This window comes from Apteryx mantelli, chromosome 2 (assembly GCF_036417845.1).
Source record: "Apteryx mantelli isolate bAptMan1 chromosome 2, bAptMan1.hap1, whole genome shotgun sequence".
NCBI classification, from domain to species: Eukaryota; Metazoa; Chordata; class Aves; order Apterygiformes; family Apterygidae; genus Apteryx; species Apteryx mantelli.
In genome coordinates this window covers 119995894-120020686 of record NC_089979.1, presented here as the reverse complement: position 1 = coordinate 120020686, position 24793 = coordinate 119995894, and the positions used below count along the sequence as shown (strand labels likewise).

The 24793-nt window shown below is 40.2% G+C and overlaps 2 protein-coding genes across 2 annotated transcripts in view; one reads left to right on the top strand and one right to left on the bottom strand.

Annotated features, from left to right (window-relative positions):
- Window positions 1-1255: 1255 nt before the first annotated feature.
- EXOSC7 (exosome component 7) lies at window positions 1256-21972 on the bottom strand. Its single transcript, XM_013950803.2, has 8 exons — window positions 21866-21972; window positions 21171-21272; window positions 20414-20508; window positions 14091-14256; window positions 9570-9640; window positions 5407-5530; window positions 4582-4737; window positions 1256-1391 (listed from the first exon to the last, which is right to left on the bottom strand). The coding sequence occupies exons 1-8, from the start codon at window positions 21920-21922 to the stop codon at window positions 1287-1289; spliced, it is 876 nt and encodes a 291-aa protein (XP_013806257.1). The 5' UTR covers window positions 21923-21972; the 3' UTR covers window positions 1256-1286.
- A 311-nt stretch (window positions 21973-22283) lies between these two features.
- ZDHHC3 (zinc finger DHHC-type palmitoyltransferase 3) overlaps window positions 22284-24793 on the top strand; it is a 38852-nt gene continuing 36342 nt past the window's right edge. Inside the window, exon 1 of the mRNA XM_067291366.1 lies at window positions 22284-22475. The gene's annotated coding sequence lies outside the window, so the exon portion shown is untranslated. The remainder of the gene's footprint in view (window positions 22476-24793) is intronic.

Sequence of the window (24793 nt, the reverse complement as noted above, 5' to 3'; positions counted from 1 at the left end):
TTGTACCATGTTTTGTCCTAGATTTCCAGTTCTCCTTTGGCAGTGAATCTTCTCCCCTTCTCCCCACCAAAGATATTCCAGTCAATAGAATCATCTTAATCTGATAGTACAAAATTAAAACAGGAAATTGAGAAAAGTCAGCTTGAGTAAGAGCTAAATGATTTCTGGATTACTGCAGTGGCTTTTGCCTTAATGTTTATTCAACTTCCTGAAAAATAACTTTTTCTTCAGACTCTCCCATCCATTGTTTCTTCCTATCTCACAGAAGGAAGAGCTCTTACTCTTTGCTGCACCTGCCAATTGATGCAGGGCACCTACTGCTTTGAAGACCCGGTGACCTGGCATCTTTTCGCATCTTTGATGAAATCCATTTGGAATCTGCCTTTGTGAAAATGTAGCAGAAGGACAAGGGTATTCCTCTTATTCCAAGCTATACAACTGTCTTCCTTTTTATTCCAGCCCCAGTCCAGCAAACACTTGCATTCTCTCAGATATCTCCTATGTTATTACAGATTAGGATTTAGCAGGACAGTGGTGGCAATGAGGCTATAGCTCTGTGGCAGTGCTATCCAGCACAGGATGTAAAGGATCATTACTGACAGCCACCACGCTTTTCCAGCTGAATAACTAAATTCTTCAAAATTAACTTATTTTCCCTTCTACCTTAGCTATGTCTCTCTCCTTAGCCACCATGAGATTTCAGCTAGGTTACTACTGTACCCATTGGCAAAAGGGATAGGCAGGGCTCTACTAGCAAAGAAATCTTGGTTTAAAATACGAATTGGAAACTTGGGACCATGTTGTATTTATAGTAAAACCTAACCACATTTTATTCAAAGAGAGATAAGATAATCTGAAGGAAGACTTCCACCAGACACTGTTTCTTACCCCTGGTAGGAAGAATTATGTGGCCGGTGAAGAAACAAATCCTGAGAGGCCCAAAATCTGGCTTGTGCTGCATTGAGGACACCCCCCCCCACTGCTCTAAAACACAGCAGTTGGTCTAGAATCCACACCAGCCACTTCTGAGAACAGACTCAAGCATTTCCCAGGAATTGTATCAATTGCTGTTGTTGTGCTTCCTACATGTGGACACTCATCCATGTGGAAAGCATCACAAATTTGCTTAATCACATTTAAATGTAGCTTTCCTTATGTTTAGTAATATTTTAGAAGTCTCTTAGCTGGAAGGATACAGGCACTGGAACAAAAATATCCTTTTTCCATACACAAACAGACAAGACTGCACAATCAATTAAAAATAGTTTTGAACATTTAATAAAAACTCATCCTAGAAATCCAACTTTTTGCCGTGTGGTCCCCAAACTCTCTTCTTCATCCAAAATCTTCTGTAGGGATGTGTGCAATGATTTGCCTACTCTCTTTCCTGTCTGCAATGCAAAGAAAGCAAAATAAATCTGAGACATGCTTATTAACAGAAAGACAACTCAAATGGAACACTTCCTTCGACAAATATATTCCCCTTAATGATTAATATACACCAGCTGGTACAAGAAAAACATGCTTTTAATTAAGAAAAATGATGGTGGAAGTCTCATATTAATTTGATTTTTGGAAAAAAGTGTGCATAAAAGCAGTGCTCCCATTCCTCAAAGAAGCATTCTGTGATCATTAATGCCAGATCCGTGCACCACTGGATTGTCCATGAGTACCAGTTAAATTCACATCAGACACAAGCACACATTCAAATTAGCCAGCACACGCCATTTGAAACGACATGCTAGCTGCCAGAGGACAAGAGATACCTGACTCAGCAAGAAAGCCTACTCATAAAAAGTTCACCAAGCTTTTCTGAACATGCTCAAACTCTGCAGAGTGAATTTAGACTAGCTCAGCACCTTGACATATGGCCAGAGATTTTAGTCTGGTATTAGAAGCCCAAAATGCACACTGGCTGCATCACCAAATCAGTCTCTGTAGGTCAGATTCTTCATTATGATGAGCAATTCTGTACAGTCTGAGGGCCTTAAAGAAGTTAGCAGAACGTTTTCTTTACAGAAATAAACTCCCAGCAGTGGAAATCCACCAGGATAGTTCTGATATCAGCCCCCTCTCTTCCCACACGCACAATCATACTGCTGAAGCTGCAGGAAAGAGCAATGTTGGGAAATGCTGAAATAAAGATCTTAAAGCAGTGGTGCCTAAGAACTTTCCCGCAGTTCCTCCAAATAACCTGAAGTACTGACTCTGTACAGAGATGAACAGAGCCCACCCGTTCTTAAAAAAGCCAAAGTCAGATTACATTAAACTCAGTTTATTTGCTCCTGATCTGTCCCATGAAGTCTACACCTGTCATATGGCTAAAGGCCCTCAAAGCTGTCTGTCACCTATTGATGGCAATTCTCAAGACTGTGGGTGCACAAACCTTAAAATAAGATAAATTTCTAATCAAAGAACTAGGCATCAGAATATGGTCTACAGTACCAAAGTGAATTTCAGACAAGCTTTGATGCAGTAGGGTAGCTAATTGTCAATCCTAGACAGTGGGAGTCATGCTAAAGAAAAGGGGACACACACAGGACACACACGGCTGTTACAGCTCCACACTGGGGCAAAGCTCACAAAAGCACTCTGGAGTCCAGAGGGGTGATGTACTTTGCTCATTCTTTTCCTCAAATGTCTCCCACACCCAGACAAGGTAAAACGGGCTCCACGCAGAGCTTCAGAGTTTGACACATTGCACAACACTGTTACCATCTCTTATTCCTGCCTTCCTCCCTTATGGATGATAAACCCAGTAAAAAGCTCAATTTTGGCAGCTTCCCAAAACCCTCCTGTGAAGCTGCTTTCCTAAGAGGTATGTCCTAGCTGGGACATCTGTCCTGTCCCAGGCAGCGAAACCTGAATGCTTGCTAACCTGCAGCCAAATCACTAGGGAACAGAGGTGTCAAGCAAGGGTTATGCACCCCTTCCACTGGACATTCCCAGGTGTTGACTATGTTTCTTTTTCCTCTTGGTTCCCCAGTTGAGGTGTTGAGTTTGAGGCAGGGTCAAACAGACCACCTCCTGCCTCCCAGAAAATATCTTACTTCTATGTGACTTCCTCCTTCACTCTTTCAGCAAACTACTCACCACCCAGGAGAGAACACTTCTTCCAAAGCAGGTGAAAAACAACACAACTCACTGGGTGATAACCTTATTAGCTTTAACCCCTTGCACCAACAATTAGGGACAAATTCACTAAAGCTCATAAGCACGGTAGGAAGGTTTGAAGGTTTCAATGGTTACCTTGTACACACATCTCTGATACGTGTTTAGATGAGCATTATATGTTCCCAAGTGCACCTTTTCAGGATGGGCTATGCAAGTAGTTCCTGAATTCTGGAACTACAGAAGTTCGTTTCCTAGTTAGAGCTCAGTGTGGAATGAGATGGATGATCAAAGTAGAGGCTCTGATCAAAACTTTTCTTCACTTAGCTATCAGATAATTTATACGGGAGTGAGCTTCTACCTTGAACCTATATCTGACTTCAGCACCCATCTCTTCATACAGCCATACACCCTAAACCTCAACTCCTCTATGACATTTAGTTAGAATTAGACTCAAAAGCCATTAGGAAGACACAAATATCAGATGTCCATATCAAACAAGTTTGGTTTCTTTAGGATGCCAGACTGGAGATAAACTTCCTCTGCATCTACCCAGATGTTAATTGGGGGTAAGTGACTTCTCTAGATGCAAATAAACAGCCCACTGGTAACACTAACATTAGCACTCTGGATTTACATCATGAAACAAAGAAGTGCCTTATATACTCAACATGTAATTTCATTTGAAACCAGTTGTTTTCAAACTTGGCTCCAGTTTCTGCATTCCTCACTAGAGCTATGCTGATATTAGTTTTGGATCTCTAGGAAACAGAGACAGTTTTAAGTATTTAATTTTTGTTCTGACTCAAAGTTCAAAACTCATTTCTGTCTGATGCTTAAGGCCAAGCCCAGGCATGAGAATTTATACTGGAACTCAGAGTTTTGAGAACAGCCTGAAGAAATGTTTAAAATTGAATTCTCATGTGGATGTGAACAACAGCCAGATAACAGTATTTTCATGGGGTAGGAGCAAATCAAAAACCCAATAAAGAAGCAAAGAAAAACAAAAGTAAAATAAGAACAGTAAGCTTATCACAAGAAAAATGAGTTGTGCTACAACAGAACGCAATGTACTAGCACCTTGAAGTACCATCTCTAGTTCTATAGGGACTTTTCCATGTCTTCTCTGGTTTTCGGGGGGGGGAGGGGGGAAGAGGGAGGAAAACACATTCTCTAAAAAATTCTTAAAAGTTTATCCACCTAAGCTTTACAGTTTTACAGCTGTGAGGTACTTGACCACAGTGAATGTAAATGGAGTACCATACATTCCAGGCATCTAGAAGTTTTAGATAACTTCCATTCCTATGAGATTCTGTTTCAAAGGAACTGCCTGAGACCTTCAACAAGTCCCTTCGTGCACTAATAAGCACCAGCAACTCTGCTCTCAAAGACCTTATTGCAGCTTTTCATAGACTCAAGTTCCAATTCATTCAGTATCATCCAAGACAGTAATTGTTCAAAACTCCTTACCTCCATCATTTCAAAGATACTCTCCGGATCAAGACTACCTTTTCCCACTTTCTTCATACAAGTGAGAGCACCTTTACTGGTCACAGAAATAAGCAGGCTGGCCAAAGAACAGGCTTCTTCCTGAAGGGTAGCATCCACCACGTGCCTATACCCAATCTGCAAGTTAGTGACAATGTTACATATTAGTTTTGCAGTTGTCTAAGCTCTTTTTGAGAAGTTAAATTGTCAGTGGTAGCTCTGTTAGTTGATCTCCAGCCTGCATCCTAATATCACATGATATTTGGTGCTGCTCAGAGACCAAGTCGACAGATAGCACAGCACTTAAAAGCAGCTTCTGACCCCAGATTGGGTGTATGTACATAACGGAAGTGAGATAAGCATGCCACTACTTGTTTGAAAGGAAAAGACAGTGCTACACCCACAGAGTTCTGTCCCCAGCAAAAAATGTCCATTCTGTGATCCCAGACAGATTACTCAACCTCTCTGTGCCTCACAACAGTGTTCATTTGTTGTAATGTACTAAAGTATCTGCTGCTCTGGATGTTGAGCAATGCGTGCATGAACACATAATGAACAATTCTTCTGTATGCAAAAAGAGATTTTAAGAATGCATGAAGTGGAAATCTGCAAGTCAGAATGGAAAAAACCCTTATTCAGTAAAAGCTCCTTCTAATCAAAATAGCAGCAAGGATGAACAAATACATACACATTGGACACCTCTCATTTCTGGATTACAAATTTTATCTCTAAAGAAAAATAAACAGCAGGTGAAGTTAATGGAAGCTGAAGTCTCTAGGTAGAAAGTCAAAATTTTGTCTGGCTTACTTTGCTCAGTGTGACAACGCAGGGCACCTCGTCCACGTTAAGTCGAATACAATCATAAGGGTCATCAGAGAGCTCAATCTCTTTAGAGCCTTCTTCATCCTCCAAAACACGCACTTTTGGTATTCTACAGAAACAAAAGCACATGCAATATCACTCTCAGAACAGATAATGAATACAGGCATCGTATACTCTCAATTCCAAGAAGTGTCCTTTTCTCTAAATAAGGCTAAATGTTAGAAAAAATATCCTGGAATGTTATCAAAGTATTAACAATTAGCCCCCTGAGGCTAAGAAAACATCTTAAGTGGGAAGATATTCAGAATGAGACCATCTATACACATCACTCAAAGCATTAGAATTTAAATTGAATTCTATACTATGCCATAGGGAGCGAATAGACAGATTCAGTGGTGCCTTTAGGAGCTTGCATAGTGCAATTCTGAATATTTCTACATATGTTTGCCTGGCAAAATTGCAGAGAAATTACCAGAATTGAACCTTTTCATACCTGTGGTTCCCAAGCTGGCAGACAGCAGTGAAGTTGTCAGAATTACAGCAATTACATTGCTTGGCAAGGCCATGACACGATCAACAAACAAAAGCAGAGAAGCTGTTCAGGAAGAATGACACTAACTACAGAGACTTAGGGAAAGCATAATTAAGACACTAGTGAAATCCTTCCTCTCTAGCAGGCTGGGAAGATCAGCAGGATATTCTCATTCTTGAAATCACCAGAAGTCTCTACTGCTCTACAGCTAGACACAGAAAAGCAAGGACCAGGGATAAAAACCCAGGTAGAAATCCAAGAAACACTTTCTTGTCTATTGTGAGCAACAAGATCTCTTGCTAATGAGCTACACAGGCTTCTTATCAGTGGCAAATATCCTGCACACGTTACAGCCATTTAATGGGAGTTTTACATGAGGATTTAATACAGCTTTCTTAGTGTAATGAATAAAAACATTTATAACAATTTAGCAGCAGATGGTATTTCAAGAAGCCAAGAACCTCAGCATCTTATATCCCATTTTTCAAATGGTCACTTGCCTTCCCCACCCCAACTTGTGACCTTCCCCACCCCAAGTTGTCACAGTTGCAGAGAAATTTGGGTGTCCACCAGGAAGAGTACTGACTGAGGGACTTTGCTTTATTGGCCAGCAAAAAAAACCCCCCACACAGCTCAACCAAACTTCTCCCACTTTTACATGCTTGCACTTGAATTGCACTTGAAAACATAAAATACTTCATGACATCCCTGGAAAGCTAACTTCAGTAACCCTGTGGAATGCAACCACAATCTATTTCTATATTAGTACTTCTACAGTAGCATTGTGTCTTATAACTAGACTCTGGAGGTTACATTCTTTTACACATTCTGAATCAAATCCCTCTTAAGAGAGGAGAATATTGGGAGTAATTTAATGAACTTTTTCCTCAAAGAAAACTGATTTTTGTTGTTCCCTGAAAAAGTATTCAGTTATTCACAGCTAAGAGTCCTTGAGGCAAGCACTTCACAACAGCTAACCTTGCTTAGCAAGAAGAGACAAATTCTCTACGTAATGTTGGCCCAAACCAAGCTATAAGTACAATCTTTCAGTAAGCAGAACACAACTACATCATATACTTCTTCATGAAATGAAACTCAAAATACTTTGCAGAGCTATGTAAGAACTCAATGGAAATGCAAACCCTAACCCTAAACTAAAATACAATGTTAAGTCCTGGCACTGTAGCTATTTGCACACTTATGCAATATCCACTTTGATCACGGATAAATGCAGCCTTAAGTGCCTTGGAGACACATAGTTAAGAACAAATTTTGGTATCTGCTACCTCTCACACACAGTTTTGATGCAGTTTTTAGAACACACTGAACAATGAAAAACTATAAGGAGTAAATATTCCCCCTAAACCAGCCATATTTTGATTGTTCCATGTCTGAATGGGATACAATGAGTCAGATCAGACACACAAAGGACTTAAATCCCATAATTGCTACACAAAGTTCCTGAAGTTACTATTGTGGATTTATTTAGCCCTAAGGAAGAGTGTCTCCATAGATATAAAAATGGTAAGAGCTAGATTTTAAGGACAAAGTTGATGAAGCTGAGCTTTTCAAATGCCTGTTTGAACAATGAAACTGAAAATTTATGACTTCAAAGAAAAATAAAACAAAACCTTACAGTAGCTTGAACTTCCTGCTCCTGGTTCTAAGATTGCAGGCAAGGCGGGTAAAAAATTATTTGAAACCCTTATAACAAAAACCTAGTTGCAAACAAATTACGAAAAGCAAGTAAGACTCTGAAAGAGGGATAGAGATATCAAGCTAAGTTCAAAACAATCTGAAGTGAACTTCAAATTGATTATAAATCTTTAAAATGTAATTATTTTGAAAAGTCTTAACTGGACAATAATATTTTATGAAGAGTAGACAGTTACTCTAAACAACCTTGTATTAATCCAAAGAAAATTCAGCAGATACTAAGGAAAAGCGGGGGCAGTGGATGAGGACATGAGCTTTTCACTTTGAAAGTCATTTGAAATTCTGAGTTCGTTAATCTTTCTTGTTTTTGCTTTCTCCATATCTAAAGCACTTCAAGATTAGCTATACTAGCATTTCCTGCTCAATTGAATAGACAGGGTTCTTGCAGGTCAAAACCAACAAGCTTAAAGTTATTTTAAATTGTACCATATTTCGATTTGATATCCTACTTTCATAAGACTGAAGATGTTTGCCCACAAATCAAAGATTACACAGAGGACAGTTTTCGGAAGAGTCAAAATCAAGCAGAATCATTAAAACAATCACTCTCTCCATGTTATCTGTCTTCCAACAGCAACAGGTTTTTTTAATTATTATTTTCATATACTCTTTTGTTTTTATTCAAAATTAGGATTCTGGTTAAAGTAAGAAAAGAGGTCCAATTATCTTGTAAATAAAGTATGTATCTTGGATCTGCAAAACAACCCATATGGGAGCAACTGCTTTAACTACGAGTTTAGTATCCCGGCAGCTCGCACACAAAGATGTAGGCATTTCTTCTCCCTTTAGTGTATTGTCAAATCTTTGGGAACTGTTGCATGCGTGAGAATATTTTCTCCTACTGTTAAGAGGTACTGTTGCGAACTTGACTAACATGGGAAATTTCTCAGCAATATACACAAGTTTTAGACTCAGAGGGATTCCCTCTTCATTTAAATAAATGTTTGTAACCTGACATACTGCCTGTGTCTTCAAAAGTGCATATTCTTCTTCTTTCTGGCATGTTGTTTTCCAGCTCTAGTGCTGTGCACTGATTCCCTGACGAGTAAGTCAGAACTATGCCAGTGACTTCAGCAGAGCTCTAATTTACAGCTGTGGAACAATGTGAGATTCACTTTAGAATGTTTGTGCTTTTAACAGTCTGATTTTTGCAGCTCTTACAGCTATTTTTGCTACATAAGATTTTTCAAAGCCATTCACTAGTTCCCTTCTCAAAGATGCTGCGAAACTCTAAACTTCTTTTTGTCTATAATGAAGATAAAAATATCAGAAAAATATTTTATTGGATGCTATCCTTGAAACACATACAGAGCACTTGCTTCAGCGATTCTACTAGATTTGTTCTTCCATTTTGTGAACCAAAACACATGGACTTCAGTTATTCTAAAGGCATATCACCTTCCCCTCCCCACTACCTCCCACCACCATTTTTTGCCCTTAGTTTCACAAAGAACTGTGGATTAACAGTTAAAGAGAAAGAATATCAGAAGTGGGAAATTAGGGCTAGTTATACATTGATAGTTGTATTGACAGAGGGCTTCTTACTCAGGACCATCACATACCTGTAGATACTTCTGACTTTCAACCCACAAGGCATCAACTTGCAATCAAACCATATGGTCAACACATTTTTATTTTTTTTGATTGGACTACAGAACAGGAATTATATTCTGAGCATGACTGAGCAAATGATGCAAGGTGACGATTACCAGAAACTGGATTAAAGGCATTAGTTCATGTTATTTGCATGCAAACAGACTGCCTTGCATCTGAATGTAAGTTGCCTCCAACTCTTCTTACTTAAGGAAATTAAGCATTAAAAATACTTAGCTCACAGAAAACGCTGCTCTCATTTTCTCTATGCCACTTCCACCCAAATGAAACAAGATCTGTGCTTTACCTTGTGTTAAAGAGAGCTGCCTTCACTGCGATGGAGATTGCATCAAAGAGGTTCCCACCACATTCCAATAACTGGGGAGGAAAAAAATATAACCTTTTTAAAAGAAGATATGGTTAGTGCCTTTAAATCAAAGCTTTGATTTTACTTATAAACTTACTTGAAAAAGGAATAAAATTAAGAACCATAAAATATACATAGCAACATTTTTTAAAGTTGTGTTTAAAACCTATCTATGAAAATAAATGCTGCATGTGTCAGTTTCAGCTGACTGCACTATACATGCAAAACAGAGGAGGTGAAGCACATATCCATGAGAACACTTAATAACAGAGGCTGAAATGAAACTGCCAATGTTGTCATCTTCCTTACGCTAAGCCTCTGAACTAGACTAGGACCAGAATCTTTTTGATAAACTTGGTATTTGTTCATTAACATCAAATCAAGAAAATCAGTTTTATGTACTTTATTTCAAAGAGAAATCTTTTCAAATATCACCTGGACAAGTCCAATGGATCCCACTGTTCTCAAAGAAACAATGCAAATTCTCAACCAGTAAACATCATGGAATTATTTAATAAAGTGTGAAAGAAAGCTCATTATACAAGGTATGGTTTTGAAGGCACATCCAGATTTATTCTCTATTTTTAGAAAAGGATTCATCAGCAAGTTTCTGTTGTAGCTGAAGAAGGTCTAAGAAAATCCTATTTCAAAGTCCACTTGTGATAACACTGTCTTTTGGATCAAGCCTGAGAAGGGAGTCTAGCTTGTTTCTCCCTGCCCCACCTTAACATCAGGAGAAGAATAGCCAGAGAGAGAAAACTAGCACTGCACACTGTATAAAACAGCAGGACTCACATAACGATTAAGACCACCTACAAACTGAGAGATGACTCAGAAGTGTATCTGACCACAGTCAAGTGACAGTTGTCTGACAAGTTCCACTCCGTGCTGCCAGTACTGTTAGTACTGTTGTATGAACATACACACTCCCAGCAAGCCCTTGAACCTATTTCAGCAAGAATATATGGATGCTTCTCCATGACATCCATCTACTCTATACGATGAGAGCAAAATAAGTTTTGCAACACTGATTGCATTGATTGTTCTTCAAAATCTACTTAAGAATGAGATATAATCCCCCACTGGGAGCAAACCATAAATCAGATATTCCAGGAAGACAGTTTACTTTTACCAAGACAGACTGAATTGTGTAAGAAGTATGACAAAAAGTTGGGATAGAAAGCTAAATACAAAGGTGATCAAATTATTTCTTTGAAAACAGCTGCTGGATACAGAGAGGTTAACTTGTCCCTTTCAGTAGTTATTGGATTTTACTGGATAATGCAATAAACCCACAATATCTTTGTTATTAAAGCACAATAATGGGATGTGCCTTTACTGTTGCTAGGGTTATGTTCAGGCTGCTATTCTAAAGTCTTATCTATATAACAGTGGCGCCTACAGGCTAGGGGCCTATTGTATGAAGTATGGTACAATTCCTCCAAAAACAAATGAACAATCTCTTCTCTGCTGAAGCACACTGTACTTGGGATCCCCCTCCCCCCCCTCTTTTTTAAGAAATGAAGAAAGGCTACACAGCTATTTGAGGTGTGGGAAGCAAAGGAGTCTTAAAAAAAAAAAAAAGACTCATTCAATCTACTGATATGAAAAAATATTGAGCTTAGAAAGAAAGAAAACATTCCAGAGATCTTATTTAATAAAGTTTTTCCTCAAAAAAGGAGAGACTTCTCTAAGATTTTTTTCAAACTGGGGGAATAGGAAAGATTGAGAAATCCTCTGAGGGATGCTCAGCGGGGAACTACTAAAATTTCAGCAGAATCTAACAGATTCTCCTCACAAACAATGTGCTGTAAGGCGGTGGGGGAATGGAAAGTCTGCACAACTTTAATTCTTCCTGCTCAGCATGGCAGGCTGCTGGGGCAATTTATGTGAACAAGGCAATACGTGCGTCAAACACACCATGAAAAAACTCCCAAAAGCTATTTTTGAAATCAGTAACTATGAAAGGGGGGAAAAAAAGATGTGGAATGAGACAGTGGATGATAACAGAGTGTAGTTTTGCAGTATAAGATACTCCACATTCACGAGCTACTCTTATGAAAGTGACCCCTGTCCTATTACTAAAAAAAGAATACATTTATTTTGAAAGCACAAGGCACATTGTAGAATACTAGCCTCGAGCCCACGTGCGTGTGCACACAGTTGAAATTATTTTCTTTCCATTCTGAGTAGCTCCAGTATGACTATACACAACTAAAGCACCTTTCAATTACACTGACCACTAAGAGTATTTGAGAGATGTTTTTAATTTATAAACTGCCTGACTGTTTAGAATATATTCTCTTTTGAGGCTGCATATCTTAAGTTTTGTTTATACATAGGAGCCAAATATGGATGCTTCTGTGAAACTGCATCGTTGAAATACATAGCAATGAAATACATTCAGGTTCATAACACTCTTGTTGAGTCTTTGTCTTTCAGAGTAAGAGATCTGAAAACAATTCTTTTTATCTGAACACAAGATACCAGTGTTTTCAGTCTTATGACAGAGATTTAAGGCCTATTTTCCTTTCAACTTAACTATGCACACAAGCACTCATGTGAGCTATTTCTAGAAATTCTGAAGGAAAACATCATCCAAAGGACTCTCATCCAGCTTTATTACCACCTTTAGAACCTTTCTCCCCCAAAAGACAGAGAAGGCAGTTTAAAATATTTTAATTGGCACAAGCATCATGCTTCCACCATGTGTTATTAAAATAGAGCAAGCATTCAGCAGAAGCAGATTCAGGAAAACCTGTAGGTATCAAGCATCCACATCCAGTGTAAACACTCTGTACCATGTGTATATGTAATATATGTCTTCTATTTAGAAAAGGAAATAGTACAAATATCTCAAAATATTGACATACAAAGGCCTGGGGAAAAAGAAGAAGAAAAAGAAAAAACAGCAAGAGACAGAAGTGCCTTATTCTAACTATGAGCCATTAAAGAACTGCTGGAATATGCAAAATCTCTGCAAAATGTTACATTAAAAAGACTCACCCAGTTTACAGTCTTAGTTACAAACCTACAGCATATTTTTTTATTGGTACTCTAAATAAAGCTACACGTAAATCAAGACCAAATTTATTTCATGCATGTTCATAATTCTGTTAAAACCAGCAGTGTAAAAAGATCAAGGCTGTTTCTCTGTAGCTGTGGATACCAACAAAATTTGTCCAAGAAGAATCCAAGAGCTCTAAATTAGCAGTATTCCCTCATGAAAAAAGTTGTGTACAACTACTTCTACAGTCAACTTTATGAAAGTGTTTACACTGCAGAAACAGTACACTACCTAAATAAGCACAGCACTTAATATTCTGTACCTCTGCTTACAATTACCTAATAACTAAAAGCCCCCAATGTAATTTCTCAGAACTAGCACTTCATTCCCTATTAAACTATGCCAGGTTCCAATAAGCTGGTGGCTAGAATTGTTAAAGCACTCAGCAGTGGTACATACTTAATCATTCTGTGTGCAGACCAAGTCACAGTATGTACCATGTCTACTATAATTAGGCTAGTGCTACCGCTTTTTAAAAACCTAACAGACTCATATTTTCAAATTTATTTAGGCCTCAGTCTGAATGTTCCTGTTTTGTTTAACAAAACCCTGTATTTAATGTGTTTGGCACCGCAGCTTAACATTTTACAAATCACTTCAGAGACATTAATTGATTCCACTGAGCAGGATTCCTCGACATATTTTCATTTACACATTTGATAAGTGGGAAGTCAGGCTTGGACCAATAAGAGCTGGAAAGAAAGCTCAGGAGAGTCTTTGACTCCCAGACTTCTATTTTAAATTCCTGTGCCAGAAAGCTTTAAATACAGCACTGCTTGGAAACTGAGCTGCTGCATACACAAAGTCTGCCTGCACAAAATTAGTTTTCATTTTTTAATAGGAACAAACATTCAGTTTCTCTTGTACATTCCATACTTGCACACAACTTCCATCAAAAAGTGCCTGAGCCAAATATAACTTCGTCAGAAAAGTTCATAATTTATTTCATTGCATTAGTACTGATAACAGTGCCAAAAAGTAGACATGACGGACAGTTATGTTACCCTAACACATACACGTGTTCACTTACATTCAGTAGAATGAGACAGTCGCTCTTGGAATCTACCTAGCTTGGAATAGTTTAGCCTTCTTCAGTGGTAATTTCTTCACCACTCTAAGCTCACCAATTTTTATCGGAGGCAGATTTGGAGTATTCAGTGTTTTTTCAGCTCTGCAGTGGAGCGGTGGCCCCCAGGAGAAGAGCAAAAGAACAAGCTGGAAGCAGCAACTAACTGTTTTAGGCAAATTCGCAAGAGGATGGCCATGCTGTGAACATTATGTCGCATTATATGAGATGCATTTGTAATATGAAAATACACATGGTTATGGGAATTCAGTCTGTCATTGCCTCGAAGACTTCCTTAAGTCTCGTTAATTTTTATTTCCTTACTTACCAAAACATCAACATAGAGAACCCAGCAGTGTTCTCTGGGATTAATACAAAGTGATTTCAAGTCTACACAGCTCTCACTGCTAAATATTCTGTAGAGCGTATTTGCTATCTCTGTGCCAAGTTCTTCTCCTCCCCGGCCTTCAAATTCAGGAGTAGCATTTGCAGAACTAGACAGAGAAAGAAAGAAAGAAAGAAAGAAAGAAAAAAAAAACCCTTTCATTTCTGAAGCAGCCTCTATCCAAAGAACATTTATTAAATATTAATATCTGAGCATTTATTTGTACAAACATAAGCATACCACCTGTGAAGAAATTATTTCCATTCTACATAACAAAATCATAATGCAGATAAGTAGTATCAAAGTTGGTAACAGAACATAGGTATATTAAATTCTACTATCTTTAGTAGTAGTTCCCAAGATAGAATTCACTGAGTATTGTCTCAGAGATTTTTTTTTTTAAGCACTATCTTCAATCACCTCAACATTTCCCCCCTTCCCATACACAAAAAGGAAAAAAAACACCGACAGAAAACTGTTCTAAGTCAGAACAGCTAACAAGGCAGCCTGTTAAAGATGAATGTTAAATTAATAAGATAAGAGAGTGGATAAGAAGAGGAAGATGTGACAATATGACAAGAGGCAGCTTTTTAAGTGACATGACTGCCTGACCTTAATTGGTAATTCCGTTACTGAGTGTATTCTCTCCTATCAAGCCACTTGCTGACAGCATCTCATTATCTTCAGCAACTGCAGCTTATGGAGAGCACCAACTAAAGGACTCCCCCCCCCACCCCCCCCCTGCAAAAAGGGATCTGACAAAAGCGTGCACTCTTCACTTCCCCTGATTCCAGCATAATGAACTTTGTTTATGAGCAGCCATGCAAGAAAGCCTTTGGGTGCTGGGGCCCTGTACAGAGCTAAGAACAAAATTCTATCAACAAAAAACAACAGGCTTATTAAAAAAGAATCCCTCCAATTCCCAATGAAGTAGAACAGAAATGCCCAGAGACAAACATACCAAAATAACAAACAAATGTTCTGAACCTCTCTGGTTTACAGAGGGTAAGAGCATTCTCAAGCTGTGGGTCTTTGGAGAAGGTCCTGGAGATCTTGTTCTCAAACTAGTCTGACCTCTCCAAACTTACTTTCTGATTATAGGATGGAGGAAAGCAGATGGTTCCCGAGAAGCAGTTTGATGTGTTCAAAATCTCTAATAGCAAAACCTTGAATTCCACTGGCTGGGCACCACACAGCACCAATTTCTCATGCATATTTTGTCCCTTGTTCTTCCAAGAAGAACTCCATGGGAATGCAAACATACAGCAGGGAACAAACTGTGGGAATATAGCCCTTCACCTAAAACAAACAAACAAACATTCCCCATAATACCAGAGATCCACGTTAGCTATGTATGCCTTATACCAATCAAATGAGTCATATTAACCAGACTGCAGAGTCTGTAAGGGAAATCCTTACCTCAGCAGTTCTCCCAACTTATTCTTCTTTTGCAGAACTGATGAAAATTCAGGATGCCAGAAAGAGTTCCTGGATTTTTTAAGAGTTAGTTTGCCCCTTCTATACACAGACTGCACTAAATATGCCCGGGGGGGGGGGGGGGGGGGGGGACAACAGCAAAAAGATGACTGCCAATCAAGCACTGAGCTATGCTTCCAAATTATATTTGCTATCTGAATGATTACTGCAAGCATGACACTACTAATAATATTTGTAGTTGTGCAAGATTAAATTCCAATTCTATAAGGTAAGTTTTATTTGGATATGATCCTAACAATTCCGGCAATATGGCTGAGTCAGGCTTTTAGGTTGTATTAAACAAGCACTTATCCATGGAAGCAGCTTGTATGCAAGTCAACAAGGCTATTCTGTTTAAACTGTTCTGTTTGAAGTATGGCTATGCAAGCATTATGCTTCCAAACAATAATTTAAGTTAAGAAGAATTATGCAAACCTCAGTCTATACCACATTATTATCAAATGCTGTAGTTTTGGATACATATAGCCAGTTTATCTGGCAGCAAGTAAGAAGGAAGAATAAGACTCAACCAGGATACCACTGCAAGATTTACTGCATCTTAATTCCATTATTGTTTTAATGTATCAGGTTCCTTTCAAAGCGAAATAAAGAAATAATGTTGGCAGGGTTATATTAAAACAACTATGTGGTAAATACTGCCACCCTATGCTCACAGAATATTAGTGATTTACACTGGGTAAAACTTGAAAATAAGAGTTGTCTAGCACACTAATAGAAGAAAATGCCAGAAAGCTTGCTTTATGGAACACAGAAAGAACCTAGTAGCAGCCAAGTGGAGCACAAAATTTCTATTCCCAAACAGAATGTAATTCTAAAGACTTTCAAGCAGTTTCAGTATCCCATCACCTAACAACCTAGGCTTCTGCTAAAGAAGGATGCTTCTACCAAAGAAGATCTCTCCTTTCAAAACCCTTGCTGTTATCAGACCATGTTTCTTTCAAAGTAGTTCAGTACTTCTCATCTGTTTCTCCAGCCATTATCATATCATCATCTGTGAGGTAAATAATCACAACCAAAAGAAAACATTAAATAGAAGAATCTGAGGCCAATCTACTCAGAGATTAAGAAACGCTGTGTTACCTGCACTTCAAAATTACTCAAAAGTTAACTTAAAACAAAACTGGTTTTAAACTCCCAGTTCAGATTAAGAGAGAGACATATTTCAATTGCACTGAAGACAAGAGGTTAACTGGGTTTTCCACAGTAAGCTCACCCATATTTCCCTAGCATGCCAGGCCTTTGCTACACATAGGATAGTCTTCACTTAAAGCTGTACTTACTTCAGGCAATCAATATTAGGTTTCTTTTCTCACATCCAAAGAAAGATACAACCATTTATAACAAGAAGGCAATTCCATCATTTTAGAGTCAGCAATAAGTTAACCACCTCACTAATAGTCTACTCTTGCAGAAAGCAGCCAGAATGCATCACACTTATGACACACCTGGATTGCCAGGGCAGGCAGATAGGCTCACTTCATCCCGGCTACGGACAGAAGCAAAAGGAAGAGGGCATACAGTCCCCTCAGAGATGGAAAAACCTGAATTCAGGTCCATGTGATGTCTACTTGTGTTAGCATGATTGATATTCAAGCTCTAAAAACTCTATTCTACAAAGAATTGGGCTAACACGGGTTTGGATTTAGTCTAGTCAAACTGGTAACTCCACCAATATGGATTTACTGACTCAGGTCTTTGATCAGGCAACCTGTCACCACACTTCACATCAGACGCAAACATCTGCTTATAGAGTTTTAAAGTTTTACTCAAAAGAAACCAAGCATCAGATGGCATTTCTCTCTGAAAACTGAGCCAAATCCCATCCAAGTACTGACCATCTTTAATGGAGTAAGTACATCAAAAAAAGTAAAGACATTTGATTCCTTCAGCACCCATTAGTTTGCCTGCTGCCTTTGCAGAAGACAGTTGCCACCACACCAGGTTGCAGACGGAAGGCAGGGGGGAGGTTTCTTTACTACAGTCACCATTCAAGTGACATATCCTTAGTAGCTGCACTGAAATTTGTTTTAAGTCATTTATTTCCCACAAAGCCCCAAAACCCAGTAGCTGAGGATCATCTGAGAGCATTCTGATGTGGTTGTTTTGCAATACTGTGATCACTCACAATCTGGGAAACTATTTGCCATCTATAATATTTAAGACCATATCTGATCCAGTCTTCTGCGCTGCATCAGTGAAACAGGCCCACTGTCCCTGCAAGAACAAAAGCACATCTGGCCTTGAAAGTGGAGAAGCAGATGGTCAGACTTGGACAAATATATTTCTTGCTTCCCTCATTCCAAAAAAACAACATCCCTGGCATTCAAGGAATTCAGATTCATCTTCCTTGTTTTTTTTTTTTTTTTAAGGTTGTTTCTTATACTTTGAAAATGACACATCTTTGCTTCAGTTAAAAAATTAAGAAGTCAGTATTTAAACAGCCCCAAAAGTCAAACATGAGAAAAACAGACACAGCAGCATTCCAACATCAGCGACAAAGATGATCATCTTCCCCCATGTTGATGGAGAGTAAGGACATTGCATAGGACATGGATTTTTTTTTTTTTTAATAATTAATTTCTAGTATCACCAACAAGTTCCCCAGAAGTCATATCTTCCAAAGACTAGCAATTAAGTCTGTCTTAAAAGGGGTCTAAATGCACTTCTCAAATTTTAAGAGACAACATAAGGAATCAGAGTAGAATGATGAGAAATAGAATTTCAGGGCAGAGAATTACACATTGATCCAGAAAGTGATGATTCTTAAATGGTACAAGAAACCAAGAAAGTTTCAGGAAGTAAGCATTTTAAGACAGCACACACTGCAATGTGAATTTTCATTATTAGTTTGAACAGTATAAAAGCCAAGTACAGCATATAGGAACCTCAACAACAGATGCAGTGTATCAAATTATGCTCAGTTACTACCACCCAGTGGCAGCCTGGGAAAGCATCAGCAGTCACGGTACTGGCAGCATCTCATTTCCCTGTACAGAAAACAAGCAGTTCGTGACCACACAATGTCACATTTTATCTACAGGATCTTTCTGGGAGCTAGAGATGACCTTTCCCTGGTGGCATAAGCATTGTATAAGGGTAGTCACTCCTCCCAAACTTAGGCTTTGGTCTGTATTGTTACACAAAGTGAGGGTTGCTTTACACATTTATAGACCTGACAAGATCCATGGTGCACAATATTCCTGCACATCTCCCTACCATCATCCTATGAAGAGAAGCAGAGATTACCAGTTACAAAATACAACCTAACATTAATGAATTAAAGTTTTTCTCATGTTCATTTATACATGAAAGTGGCATCACAGAAATGACATAGCGCCACAGACTACTTCTTTGAGTAAGGAGGTGTCCCTGCTGACCCACTGACCAATAACACGTGCCACTTGCATGCCAGATAAAGAACAATTCTTGCTGGCAGCCAGTTCAACAAACATTGCTGAGTAACAGAATGATACTAACACAAGGTAGAGGAGCAGCGCTAAAGCTTTCTGCCTTGGACTTGATTCATATAGAATCTACCAGGACCAAGAAAGTACTATAGAAGACATTCCATAAACAAGTTTTATAATGCACAGTCAAACTGAGCTCCCCTCTAACCATAGGACCACATTTGAGAAGAGTATCTTCCTGTCCAATGTTTCTCTAGCAGTAGTCATGGACAAAGTATTAATTCACAGGTAAATCCTTCCCTCCACAAACCACAAGGTTCCACAGTTAACCAGCATCTTGCAATGTATAGAGGCACTCTTAGATCAGTTTGCATAATGAGAGAGAGAGATGAACATTAAGGTAGATATAGTCAGTTAGATCAGGAATATTACTAGATATCTGCTTACTTAGTAGCTCTCATACCTTAGGTTTACTATCTGTATATTGGTCTAATTCAGAGTTAAAAAGTTATTTAAAAATCACATGCAGAACAGCTAATGTGTCAGTGCCAAGGCTTTCATGAGCAGGTTCCCAAAACATATTATTTCATAAAGAAGGAGAGCTTTAGGAAGTCTGCAAGACATGGATGCTGTGGTTTCAGACAGGAAACAGTCTGTAAACACATTAAGGTGTCACCATGCTATCTCAAAGCAACCTGAAAAGAGAAGTTTTCAATTTTCTTCTAACTTCCTTCATAATTCAAGCACTGTAAGTATTACAGATAACCAACAGTCCATTTACAGCACAAAGCCATAAACATGATTAAAAACAAATTTGGTTTTAGTTCATGAAACTGATTGACTGAGAAATGCGATAACCAAATTAATTGTCTAATTAACTTTTGCATCCGAAGTATACAGTGAGGATTAAATTGTTACTATATGCCCAACAAAAAGCAAGTACAATCTGTATCGGAGTGTGTTCCATTTTTTTCCAAATCTGGAATACTTAGTTTTTGAAAGATATTTTCTCTACTCTGTCATCGCAACAAAGACCACTAACATTATAATCATGAAGTCAAGTTAAATACACATGTAACCAAGCCATTAATCTTTTCCAGCTGTAGTGATGCTACACAATTCAGGGTGGTTTTATTTAACCTGGTATCATCCTTTAATTCCTACTGTTTTGCTCATTTTGGTTCTGCAGAAGTTGCAGAAATTTTCTAAACACTCTCCACTACTAAAATAACATGTTTCTATTACTCAGACCCTAACAGCAGGCTGGTGGAATTAAGATATAAAATTGAGAAGAATCGTAAGGTCTGATCAGCCATTTATTCCAAATATTAGATCTATTTCCTTCTCCTTTAGTGTACTAACCAATCAACAAAGAATTCCAGGTAGCCTTCATCTGGTTTCTCCAACTTTGGTGTTCCCATTTCAGCTTTTACACCTACCAAAATATCGGTGTGTCCCTGTTAAAACAAAAAACACATCATAAAACTGGAAATATATTCACAAAATTATTTCTTTAATTTGGACACCTAGGGCCAGCTGACAGTTTTACCTTTCATTCTATTACAGGGAACTATTAAAAACTAGTGTGATTTTTAAAACACTTTAAGAGAACAATGTTAAGCCTGAGCAAGTTTCTTCAAATATTTTTTATTATACACATAAGCTTCTTTATGTTAACAAGACACTCTGAATATCTGCAGCTTTTTATTGTTCTAGTTCAGGGAATAGTTACATCTGCAGAACCATTATAATATTGCAAAGGATATTTTCTTCCAAGTCAAAACATGCTGGAAGTAGCCTTGCTTCACTCTAAGAGAATTATTTTTCTAGTGACTAGGCACAACAGGGATTTCATTTTTTCCAAGATTAAATTGTAGATTATTTCACATGGAAGGCTTTCCAGATATACTTTACAGTAAATCTAGTTCAAGTCAATGAAGCCAGCCTGAACAAGTAAATTATATATCCCTTCATTATTGCTTAACAGTCTATAGTTTCACTTAGTGGTGGGTGTACACCCCCCCGCCCCATAAATAGCCTTGGCTTAATTTAAAACTGCAATCACATAACCCAGAAGTCTTCATCAGCAACATATGTGATCCCTAATAAATTTACCTACCAGCTTCGCTCTTGCAGATCCACTTGTGTTTGACACAACATCTGTTTCTACTTCAGCACACCTGTAGTCTTCACAGCCACGACCATCTACACGAAGGTCCTCCTAAGAATGACAATATTTTGGCTAAAGGGAATTCATAATGAAGCAAAAGTAAAAACTAAAATCTGTGTTTTTGAAGTTTCCTTTTCTCCTGTGAAACAGAGTAGTAAAGATGAAGGTGAAAGCAACAGTTCCTAGTTTCATCACCAGCTTTCAGCGAAAACTGTAGAACAGAATCTACTGAACTTTTCCATTCACATCATTCATCTACAGCTTGCATCGAGCTCTTTGTAGGCAGACCTGAAATCCAGCACTAAAACCCTTTAGTTTCAACAGAAGGCTTCAGACTACAGAAATATAAAGGTCTCGATTTTAAAAGTTTTTTTACTTAACACAGCTCCATCTTGGGATACCCTAAGTAATACCAGCAAAGTGTCCTTTTCCCTAACGTTTAAGGAGACTATTAGGCACAAGTCACGACAATAAGAAGACTCTCGACCCAGGCTTTCTCTGCAGCCAGCCGCCGTCCCAGAGCGCATCACACGCCCGCTCACGGAGAACAGGCCCGGAGAAGGGCCCTGCCCTCGCCCCTCACCGGGCAGCGCTACCACCGGCCACAAACACGGCCGGCCCGGGCCGCCCGCCACCGCCGCTACCTGGACGCCGTGCACGATGTACAGCTTCTCCGCCTCGCTCAGCACCACCGACGCCATTGCTCGCACCGCCCCCGCCTCCGCCGCGCTCTTCCGCTTCCGGCGCGCGCCGCCGCGGCCGTTACGAGCAACGGGCGGAAGCGAAGGGGGCGCGCGCGCGGCTCCACTGCCACGTGACGCTGGGGGGCGGGGCGGCGGGGGTGGGCCGCGCGCCTGCGCACTCCCGCCTGCCGCGCGCCTCTGGCCGTTGGGGCGCCTGGGTCGCTATCATTCCGCTCCTGCGGGCTGCCCGCGCCTCTTATGTCGGGGGCTTCGCGCCGCCCCAACCCCCCCCCCCCCCGCTTGTCTGCAGGCAAGGTCGGGAATGCGGTCGTTATTTTTTCCACATAAGCTTTTTATGGGGGATAGGCGATGGGGAACGTTTCTCCCGGCTCTAGGCGCCTGGCTCGTTGGGGTGCAGTGAGCGCCAGCCCCGCCTGGGCAGTCACGGGCACTGCTCCGGACACGGTGCCTGCTGAGCACCCAGTGCGCCGAAAAACTTCCCGCCCGAGAAACTCAAATTCATCATAAACCAAGGGGGTTGTTCATCGTTCTCTTCCCACCCTTTGCCAAGGTAAAAGTTACTCAAGCTGTGAAAATACATGAGTGTTTGCGAAGGGCTTGCACAGTGATAAGTACCTTAAAAAAAATGAGAAGATAAACAGTTTTTACCTCAGAGAAAGGTCTGAGTGGTGTGCAACATACAGCGCAGGTTGGCACAGGAGTGGGGAAAAAACAAAGTGTTCTCATTAGGAGAGTGCTGCTGTTTCTGTGCCAGATATCCCTGGGAAAGTACTACGGGAAATGCAATTAAAAACTCATACTGTATATTAACACAATAATTAAGTTTTTTTGACAGCCTTAATTGAGTGTTTCATAACAATGAGTGGTTAATGTTGTAAGTTTCATGTTCTTAGCACAGCTCTTGTGTATAATTTTTGAATTATTTTTAATATTGCTATCTGGTTTTGTATTGATACATACCTGAGTAAAAAAGACCCGTGGCTCACAAGGATGATTGGTGACCTGCATGACACACTACAAAGCCAGAGTTTCTGTAGGTGTTTCCTGCTCTCCTTCCCTAAACTCCTTGGTCAATCAGATGTACAGAGTGTTTCTGGCTGTGCCTACTTCAGCAGGCAGTATGATGCAATGGCAGCAGTCCTGTAGAGCGAAGCACATTTTGGGAGTTTTACTTTGGATTAGCTCTGGTTTGGTCCCTTTAATGGGCTGAACATTCATTTAGCAGTTGGAGCATAGTAGATGCATTTCTGGAACGCATCCCCTGGCTTACCTGCATCCAGAAGGAATCAAATTTCTGCATGCCATGATTATTTAGTGGGGATTACTGATCACTTTTCGGCAGTAAGGCTCAGCAGTGGAGTCTCACTGATCCCCCCAGGATCAATGCAGAGACTATCCTATTCAGTATCCTCAGTGACGAGTAAGAAAGGAGTGAACAGTGAAATATCCAAGTTGACAGATGAGACTAAGTCCACAGGCTTGAGCTTGTGGGCTTAAGCCCTCTCTGGGGTGCAGGGAGGAGGAAAATGAATGCCACCTCCAGAGGGTCACCTCCCCCCAAAAGGGAGCGAGGACCTCAGGGAAGTTCGGCGGCTGCTGGGCGGGGGTAGCGTGTCATTGTTCTGGAGGTTGGAGGACTGGAGGGCCCCAGGCGCCATGGCAAATTTGGTACAGGCAGCCTTGTCTCTGGAAGATCATCATTGATCTCTGAGGTTGTGGGGCTCCAGGGTCCCACGGATGCTGGCCCAAGAAGTTGGGGCCTGGCGGACAAGAGCAGGGGGGTGAGTTGGCCATCCCAGAGCAGGGGCCCTTGGGGAAAGGGGGAGAGGAGGGAGCGCCAGGGTTACCTCTGTGCTCTACTTGGGGCCTGCCTGTTGGGGCTCATCCTCTCCCTGCTGATGGGTCAGACCTAGGGCCACAAGCTCCTCTAAGATGGTGAGCAGGCACCTGATCTTTTCATTTCCAGCAAAATAGCAGGGGCAGGGGAGGAGGGCAAGGCAGGGAGGAAAGAGGCAACAGTAGGCCAGTGGCAGTGGGCTGTGGTGTGGGTAGGTCACCCTGCCCCTGCACACCCTTCCCCTGACTCTGAGGAGGTGAGCAGGGCCAGGCCCCTTCTGAGGCTGGTCCCTGCTAACAGCTGTGGGGCCGGGGGAGTACGAGGGAAAGGGAATGAAACTGCAGAAAAGCAGCCAGTCTCACGTGCTCTCCCTAAATAGCATCTGCTAATGCCTCTGTCCGATGCAGATGGACCTTTTGTCTGACCCAGCAGCACATTTCTTATGTTCTAAACCTCAACAATGCAAACCAAACTATAGTAAGGGGAAATGATTGAGAGAGTCCCTTAAAGAAGTGAATTCCTGTTCTGAACTGAAATGCTAATGCAGATGCACCCTGTGCTTTCTGTTGAGAGCATGGGAAAGACTGTATTCTGGCTCCCAGCTCTGCCTGTCTCATGGTTTTGTCCACAGCGGCTAACAACTGCAGTAGCAGGGAAACTGCTTTTTCTTCCACTCTACAATCCCAGCTTGGAGTCTGCCTAAAGTGAGTCAAATACTTGCATAGTTCAGATGCCCAGCTATCAAATCTTCCTTGTTCGCATGAAAACAGCAATTTTCCAATGACTTAAGTCCAGGTCTGGTTCATTTTTCTCAGGGGTGGCAAAAGGCATTTCCTTGAATACCCTTATCCAAGGCAAAGCAACAGTGAAGATTATCAGAGAAAAAGGCTGCCAGATTGGTTAACAAGGACAAAGCAATGTCTTTTTCTCTAACCTCATTATGGTAAATGGATGACATGTGTTGGCTGAAATAGAAGAAAAAAAATCAGCCTGAGGAAACCACCTGGAATGTAAAAGTTCACACTGCATGA

What these genes read in the sequence shown, in the direction of transcription:
- EXOSC7 (XM_013950803.2), bottom strand. Translation starts at nt 21,922, where the DNA reads ATGGCGTCGGTGGTGCTGAGCGAGGCGGAGAAGCTGTACATCGTGCAC. An exon ending in GCAGCTCTCTTTAACACAAG is followed by an intron (nt 5,531 to 9,569) that starts GTAAAGCACAGA and finishes TTGTTTCTGTAG; the next exon opens with AATACCAAAAGTGCGTGTTT. An exon ending in GCGTTGTCACACTGAGCAAA is followed by an intron (nt 4,738 to 5,406) that starts GTAAGCCAGACA and finishes ACTAACTTGCAG; the next exon opens with ATTGGGTATAGGCACGTGGT.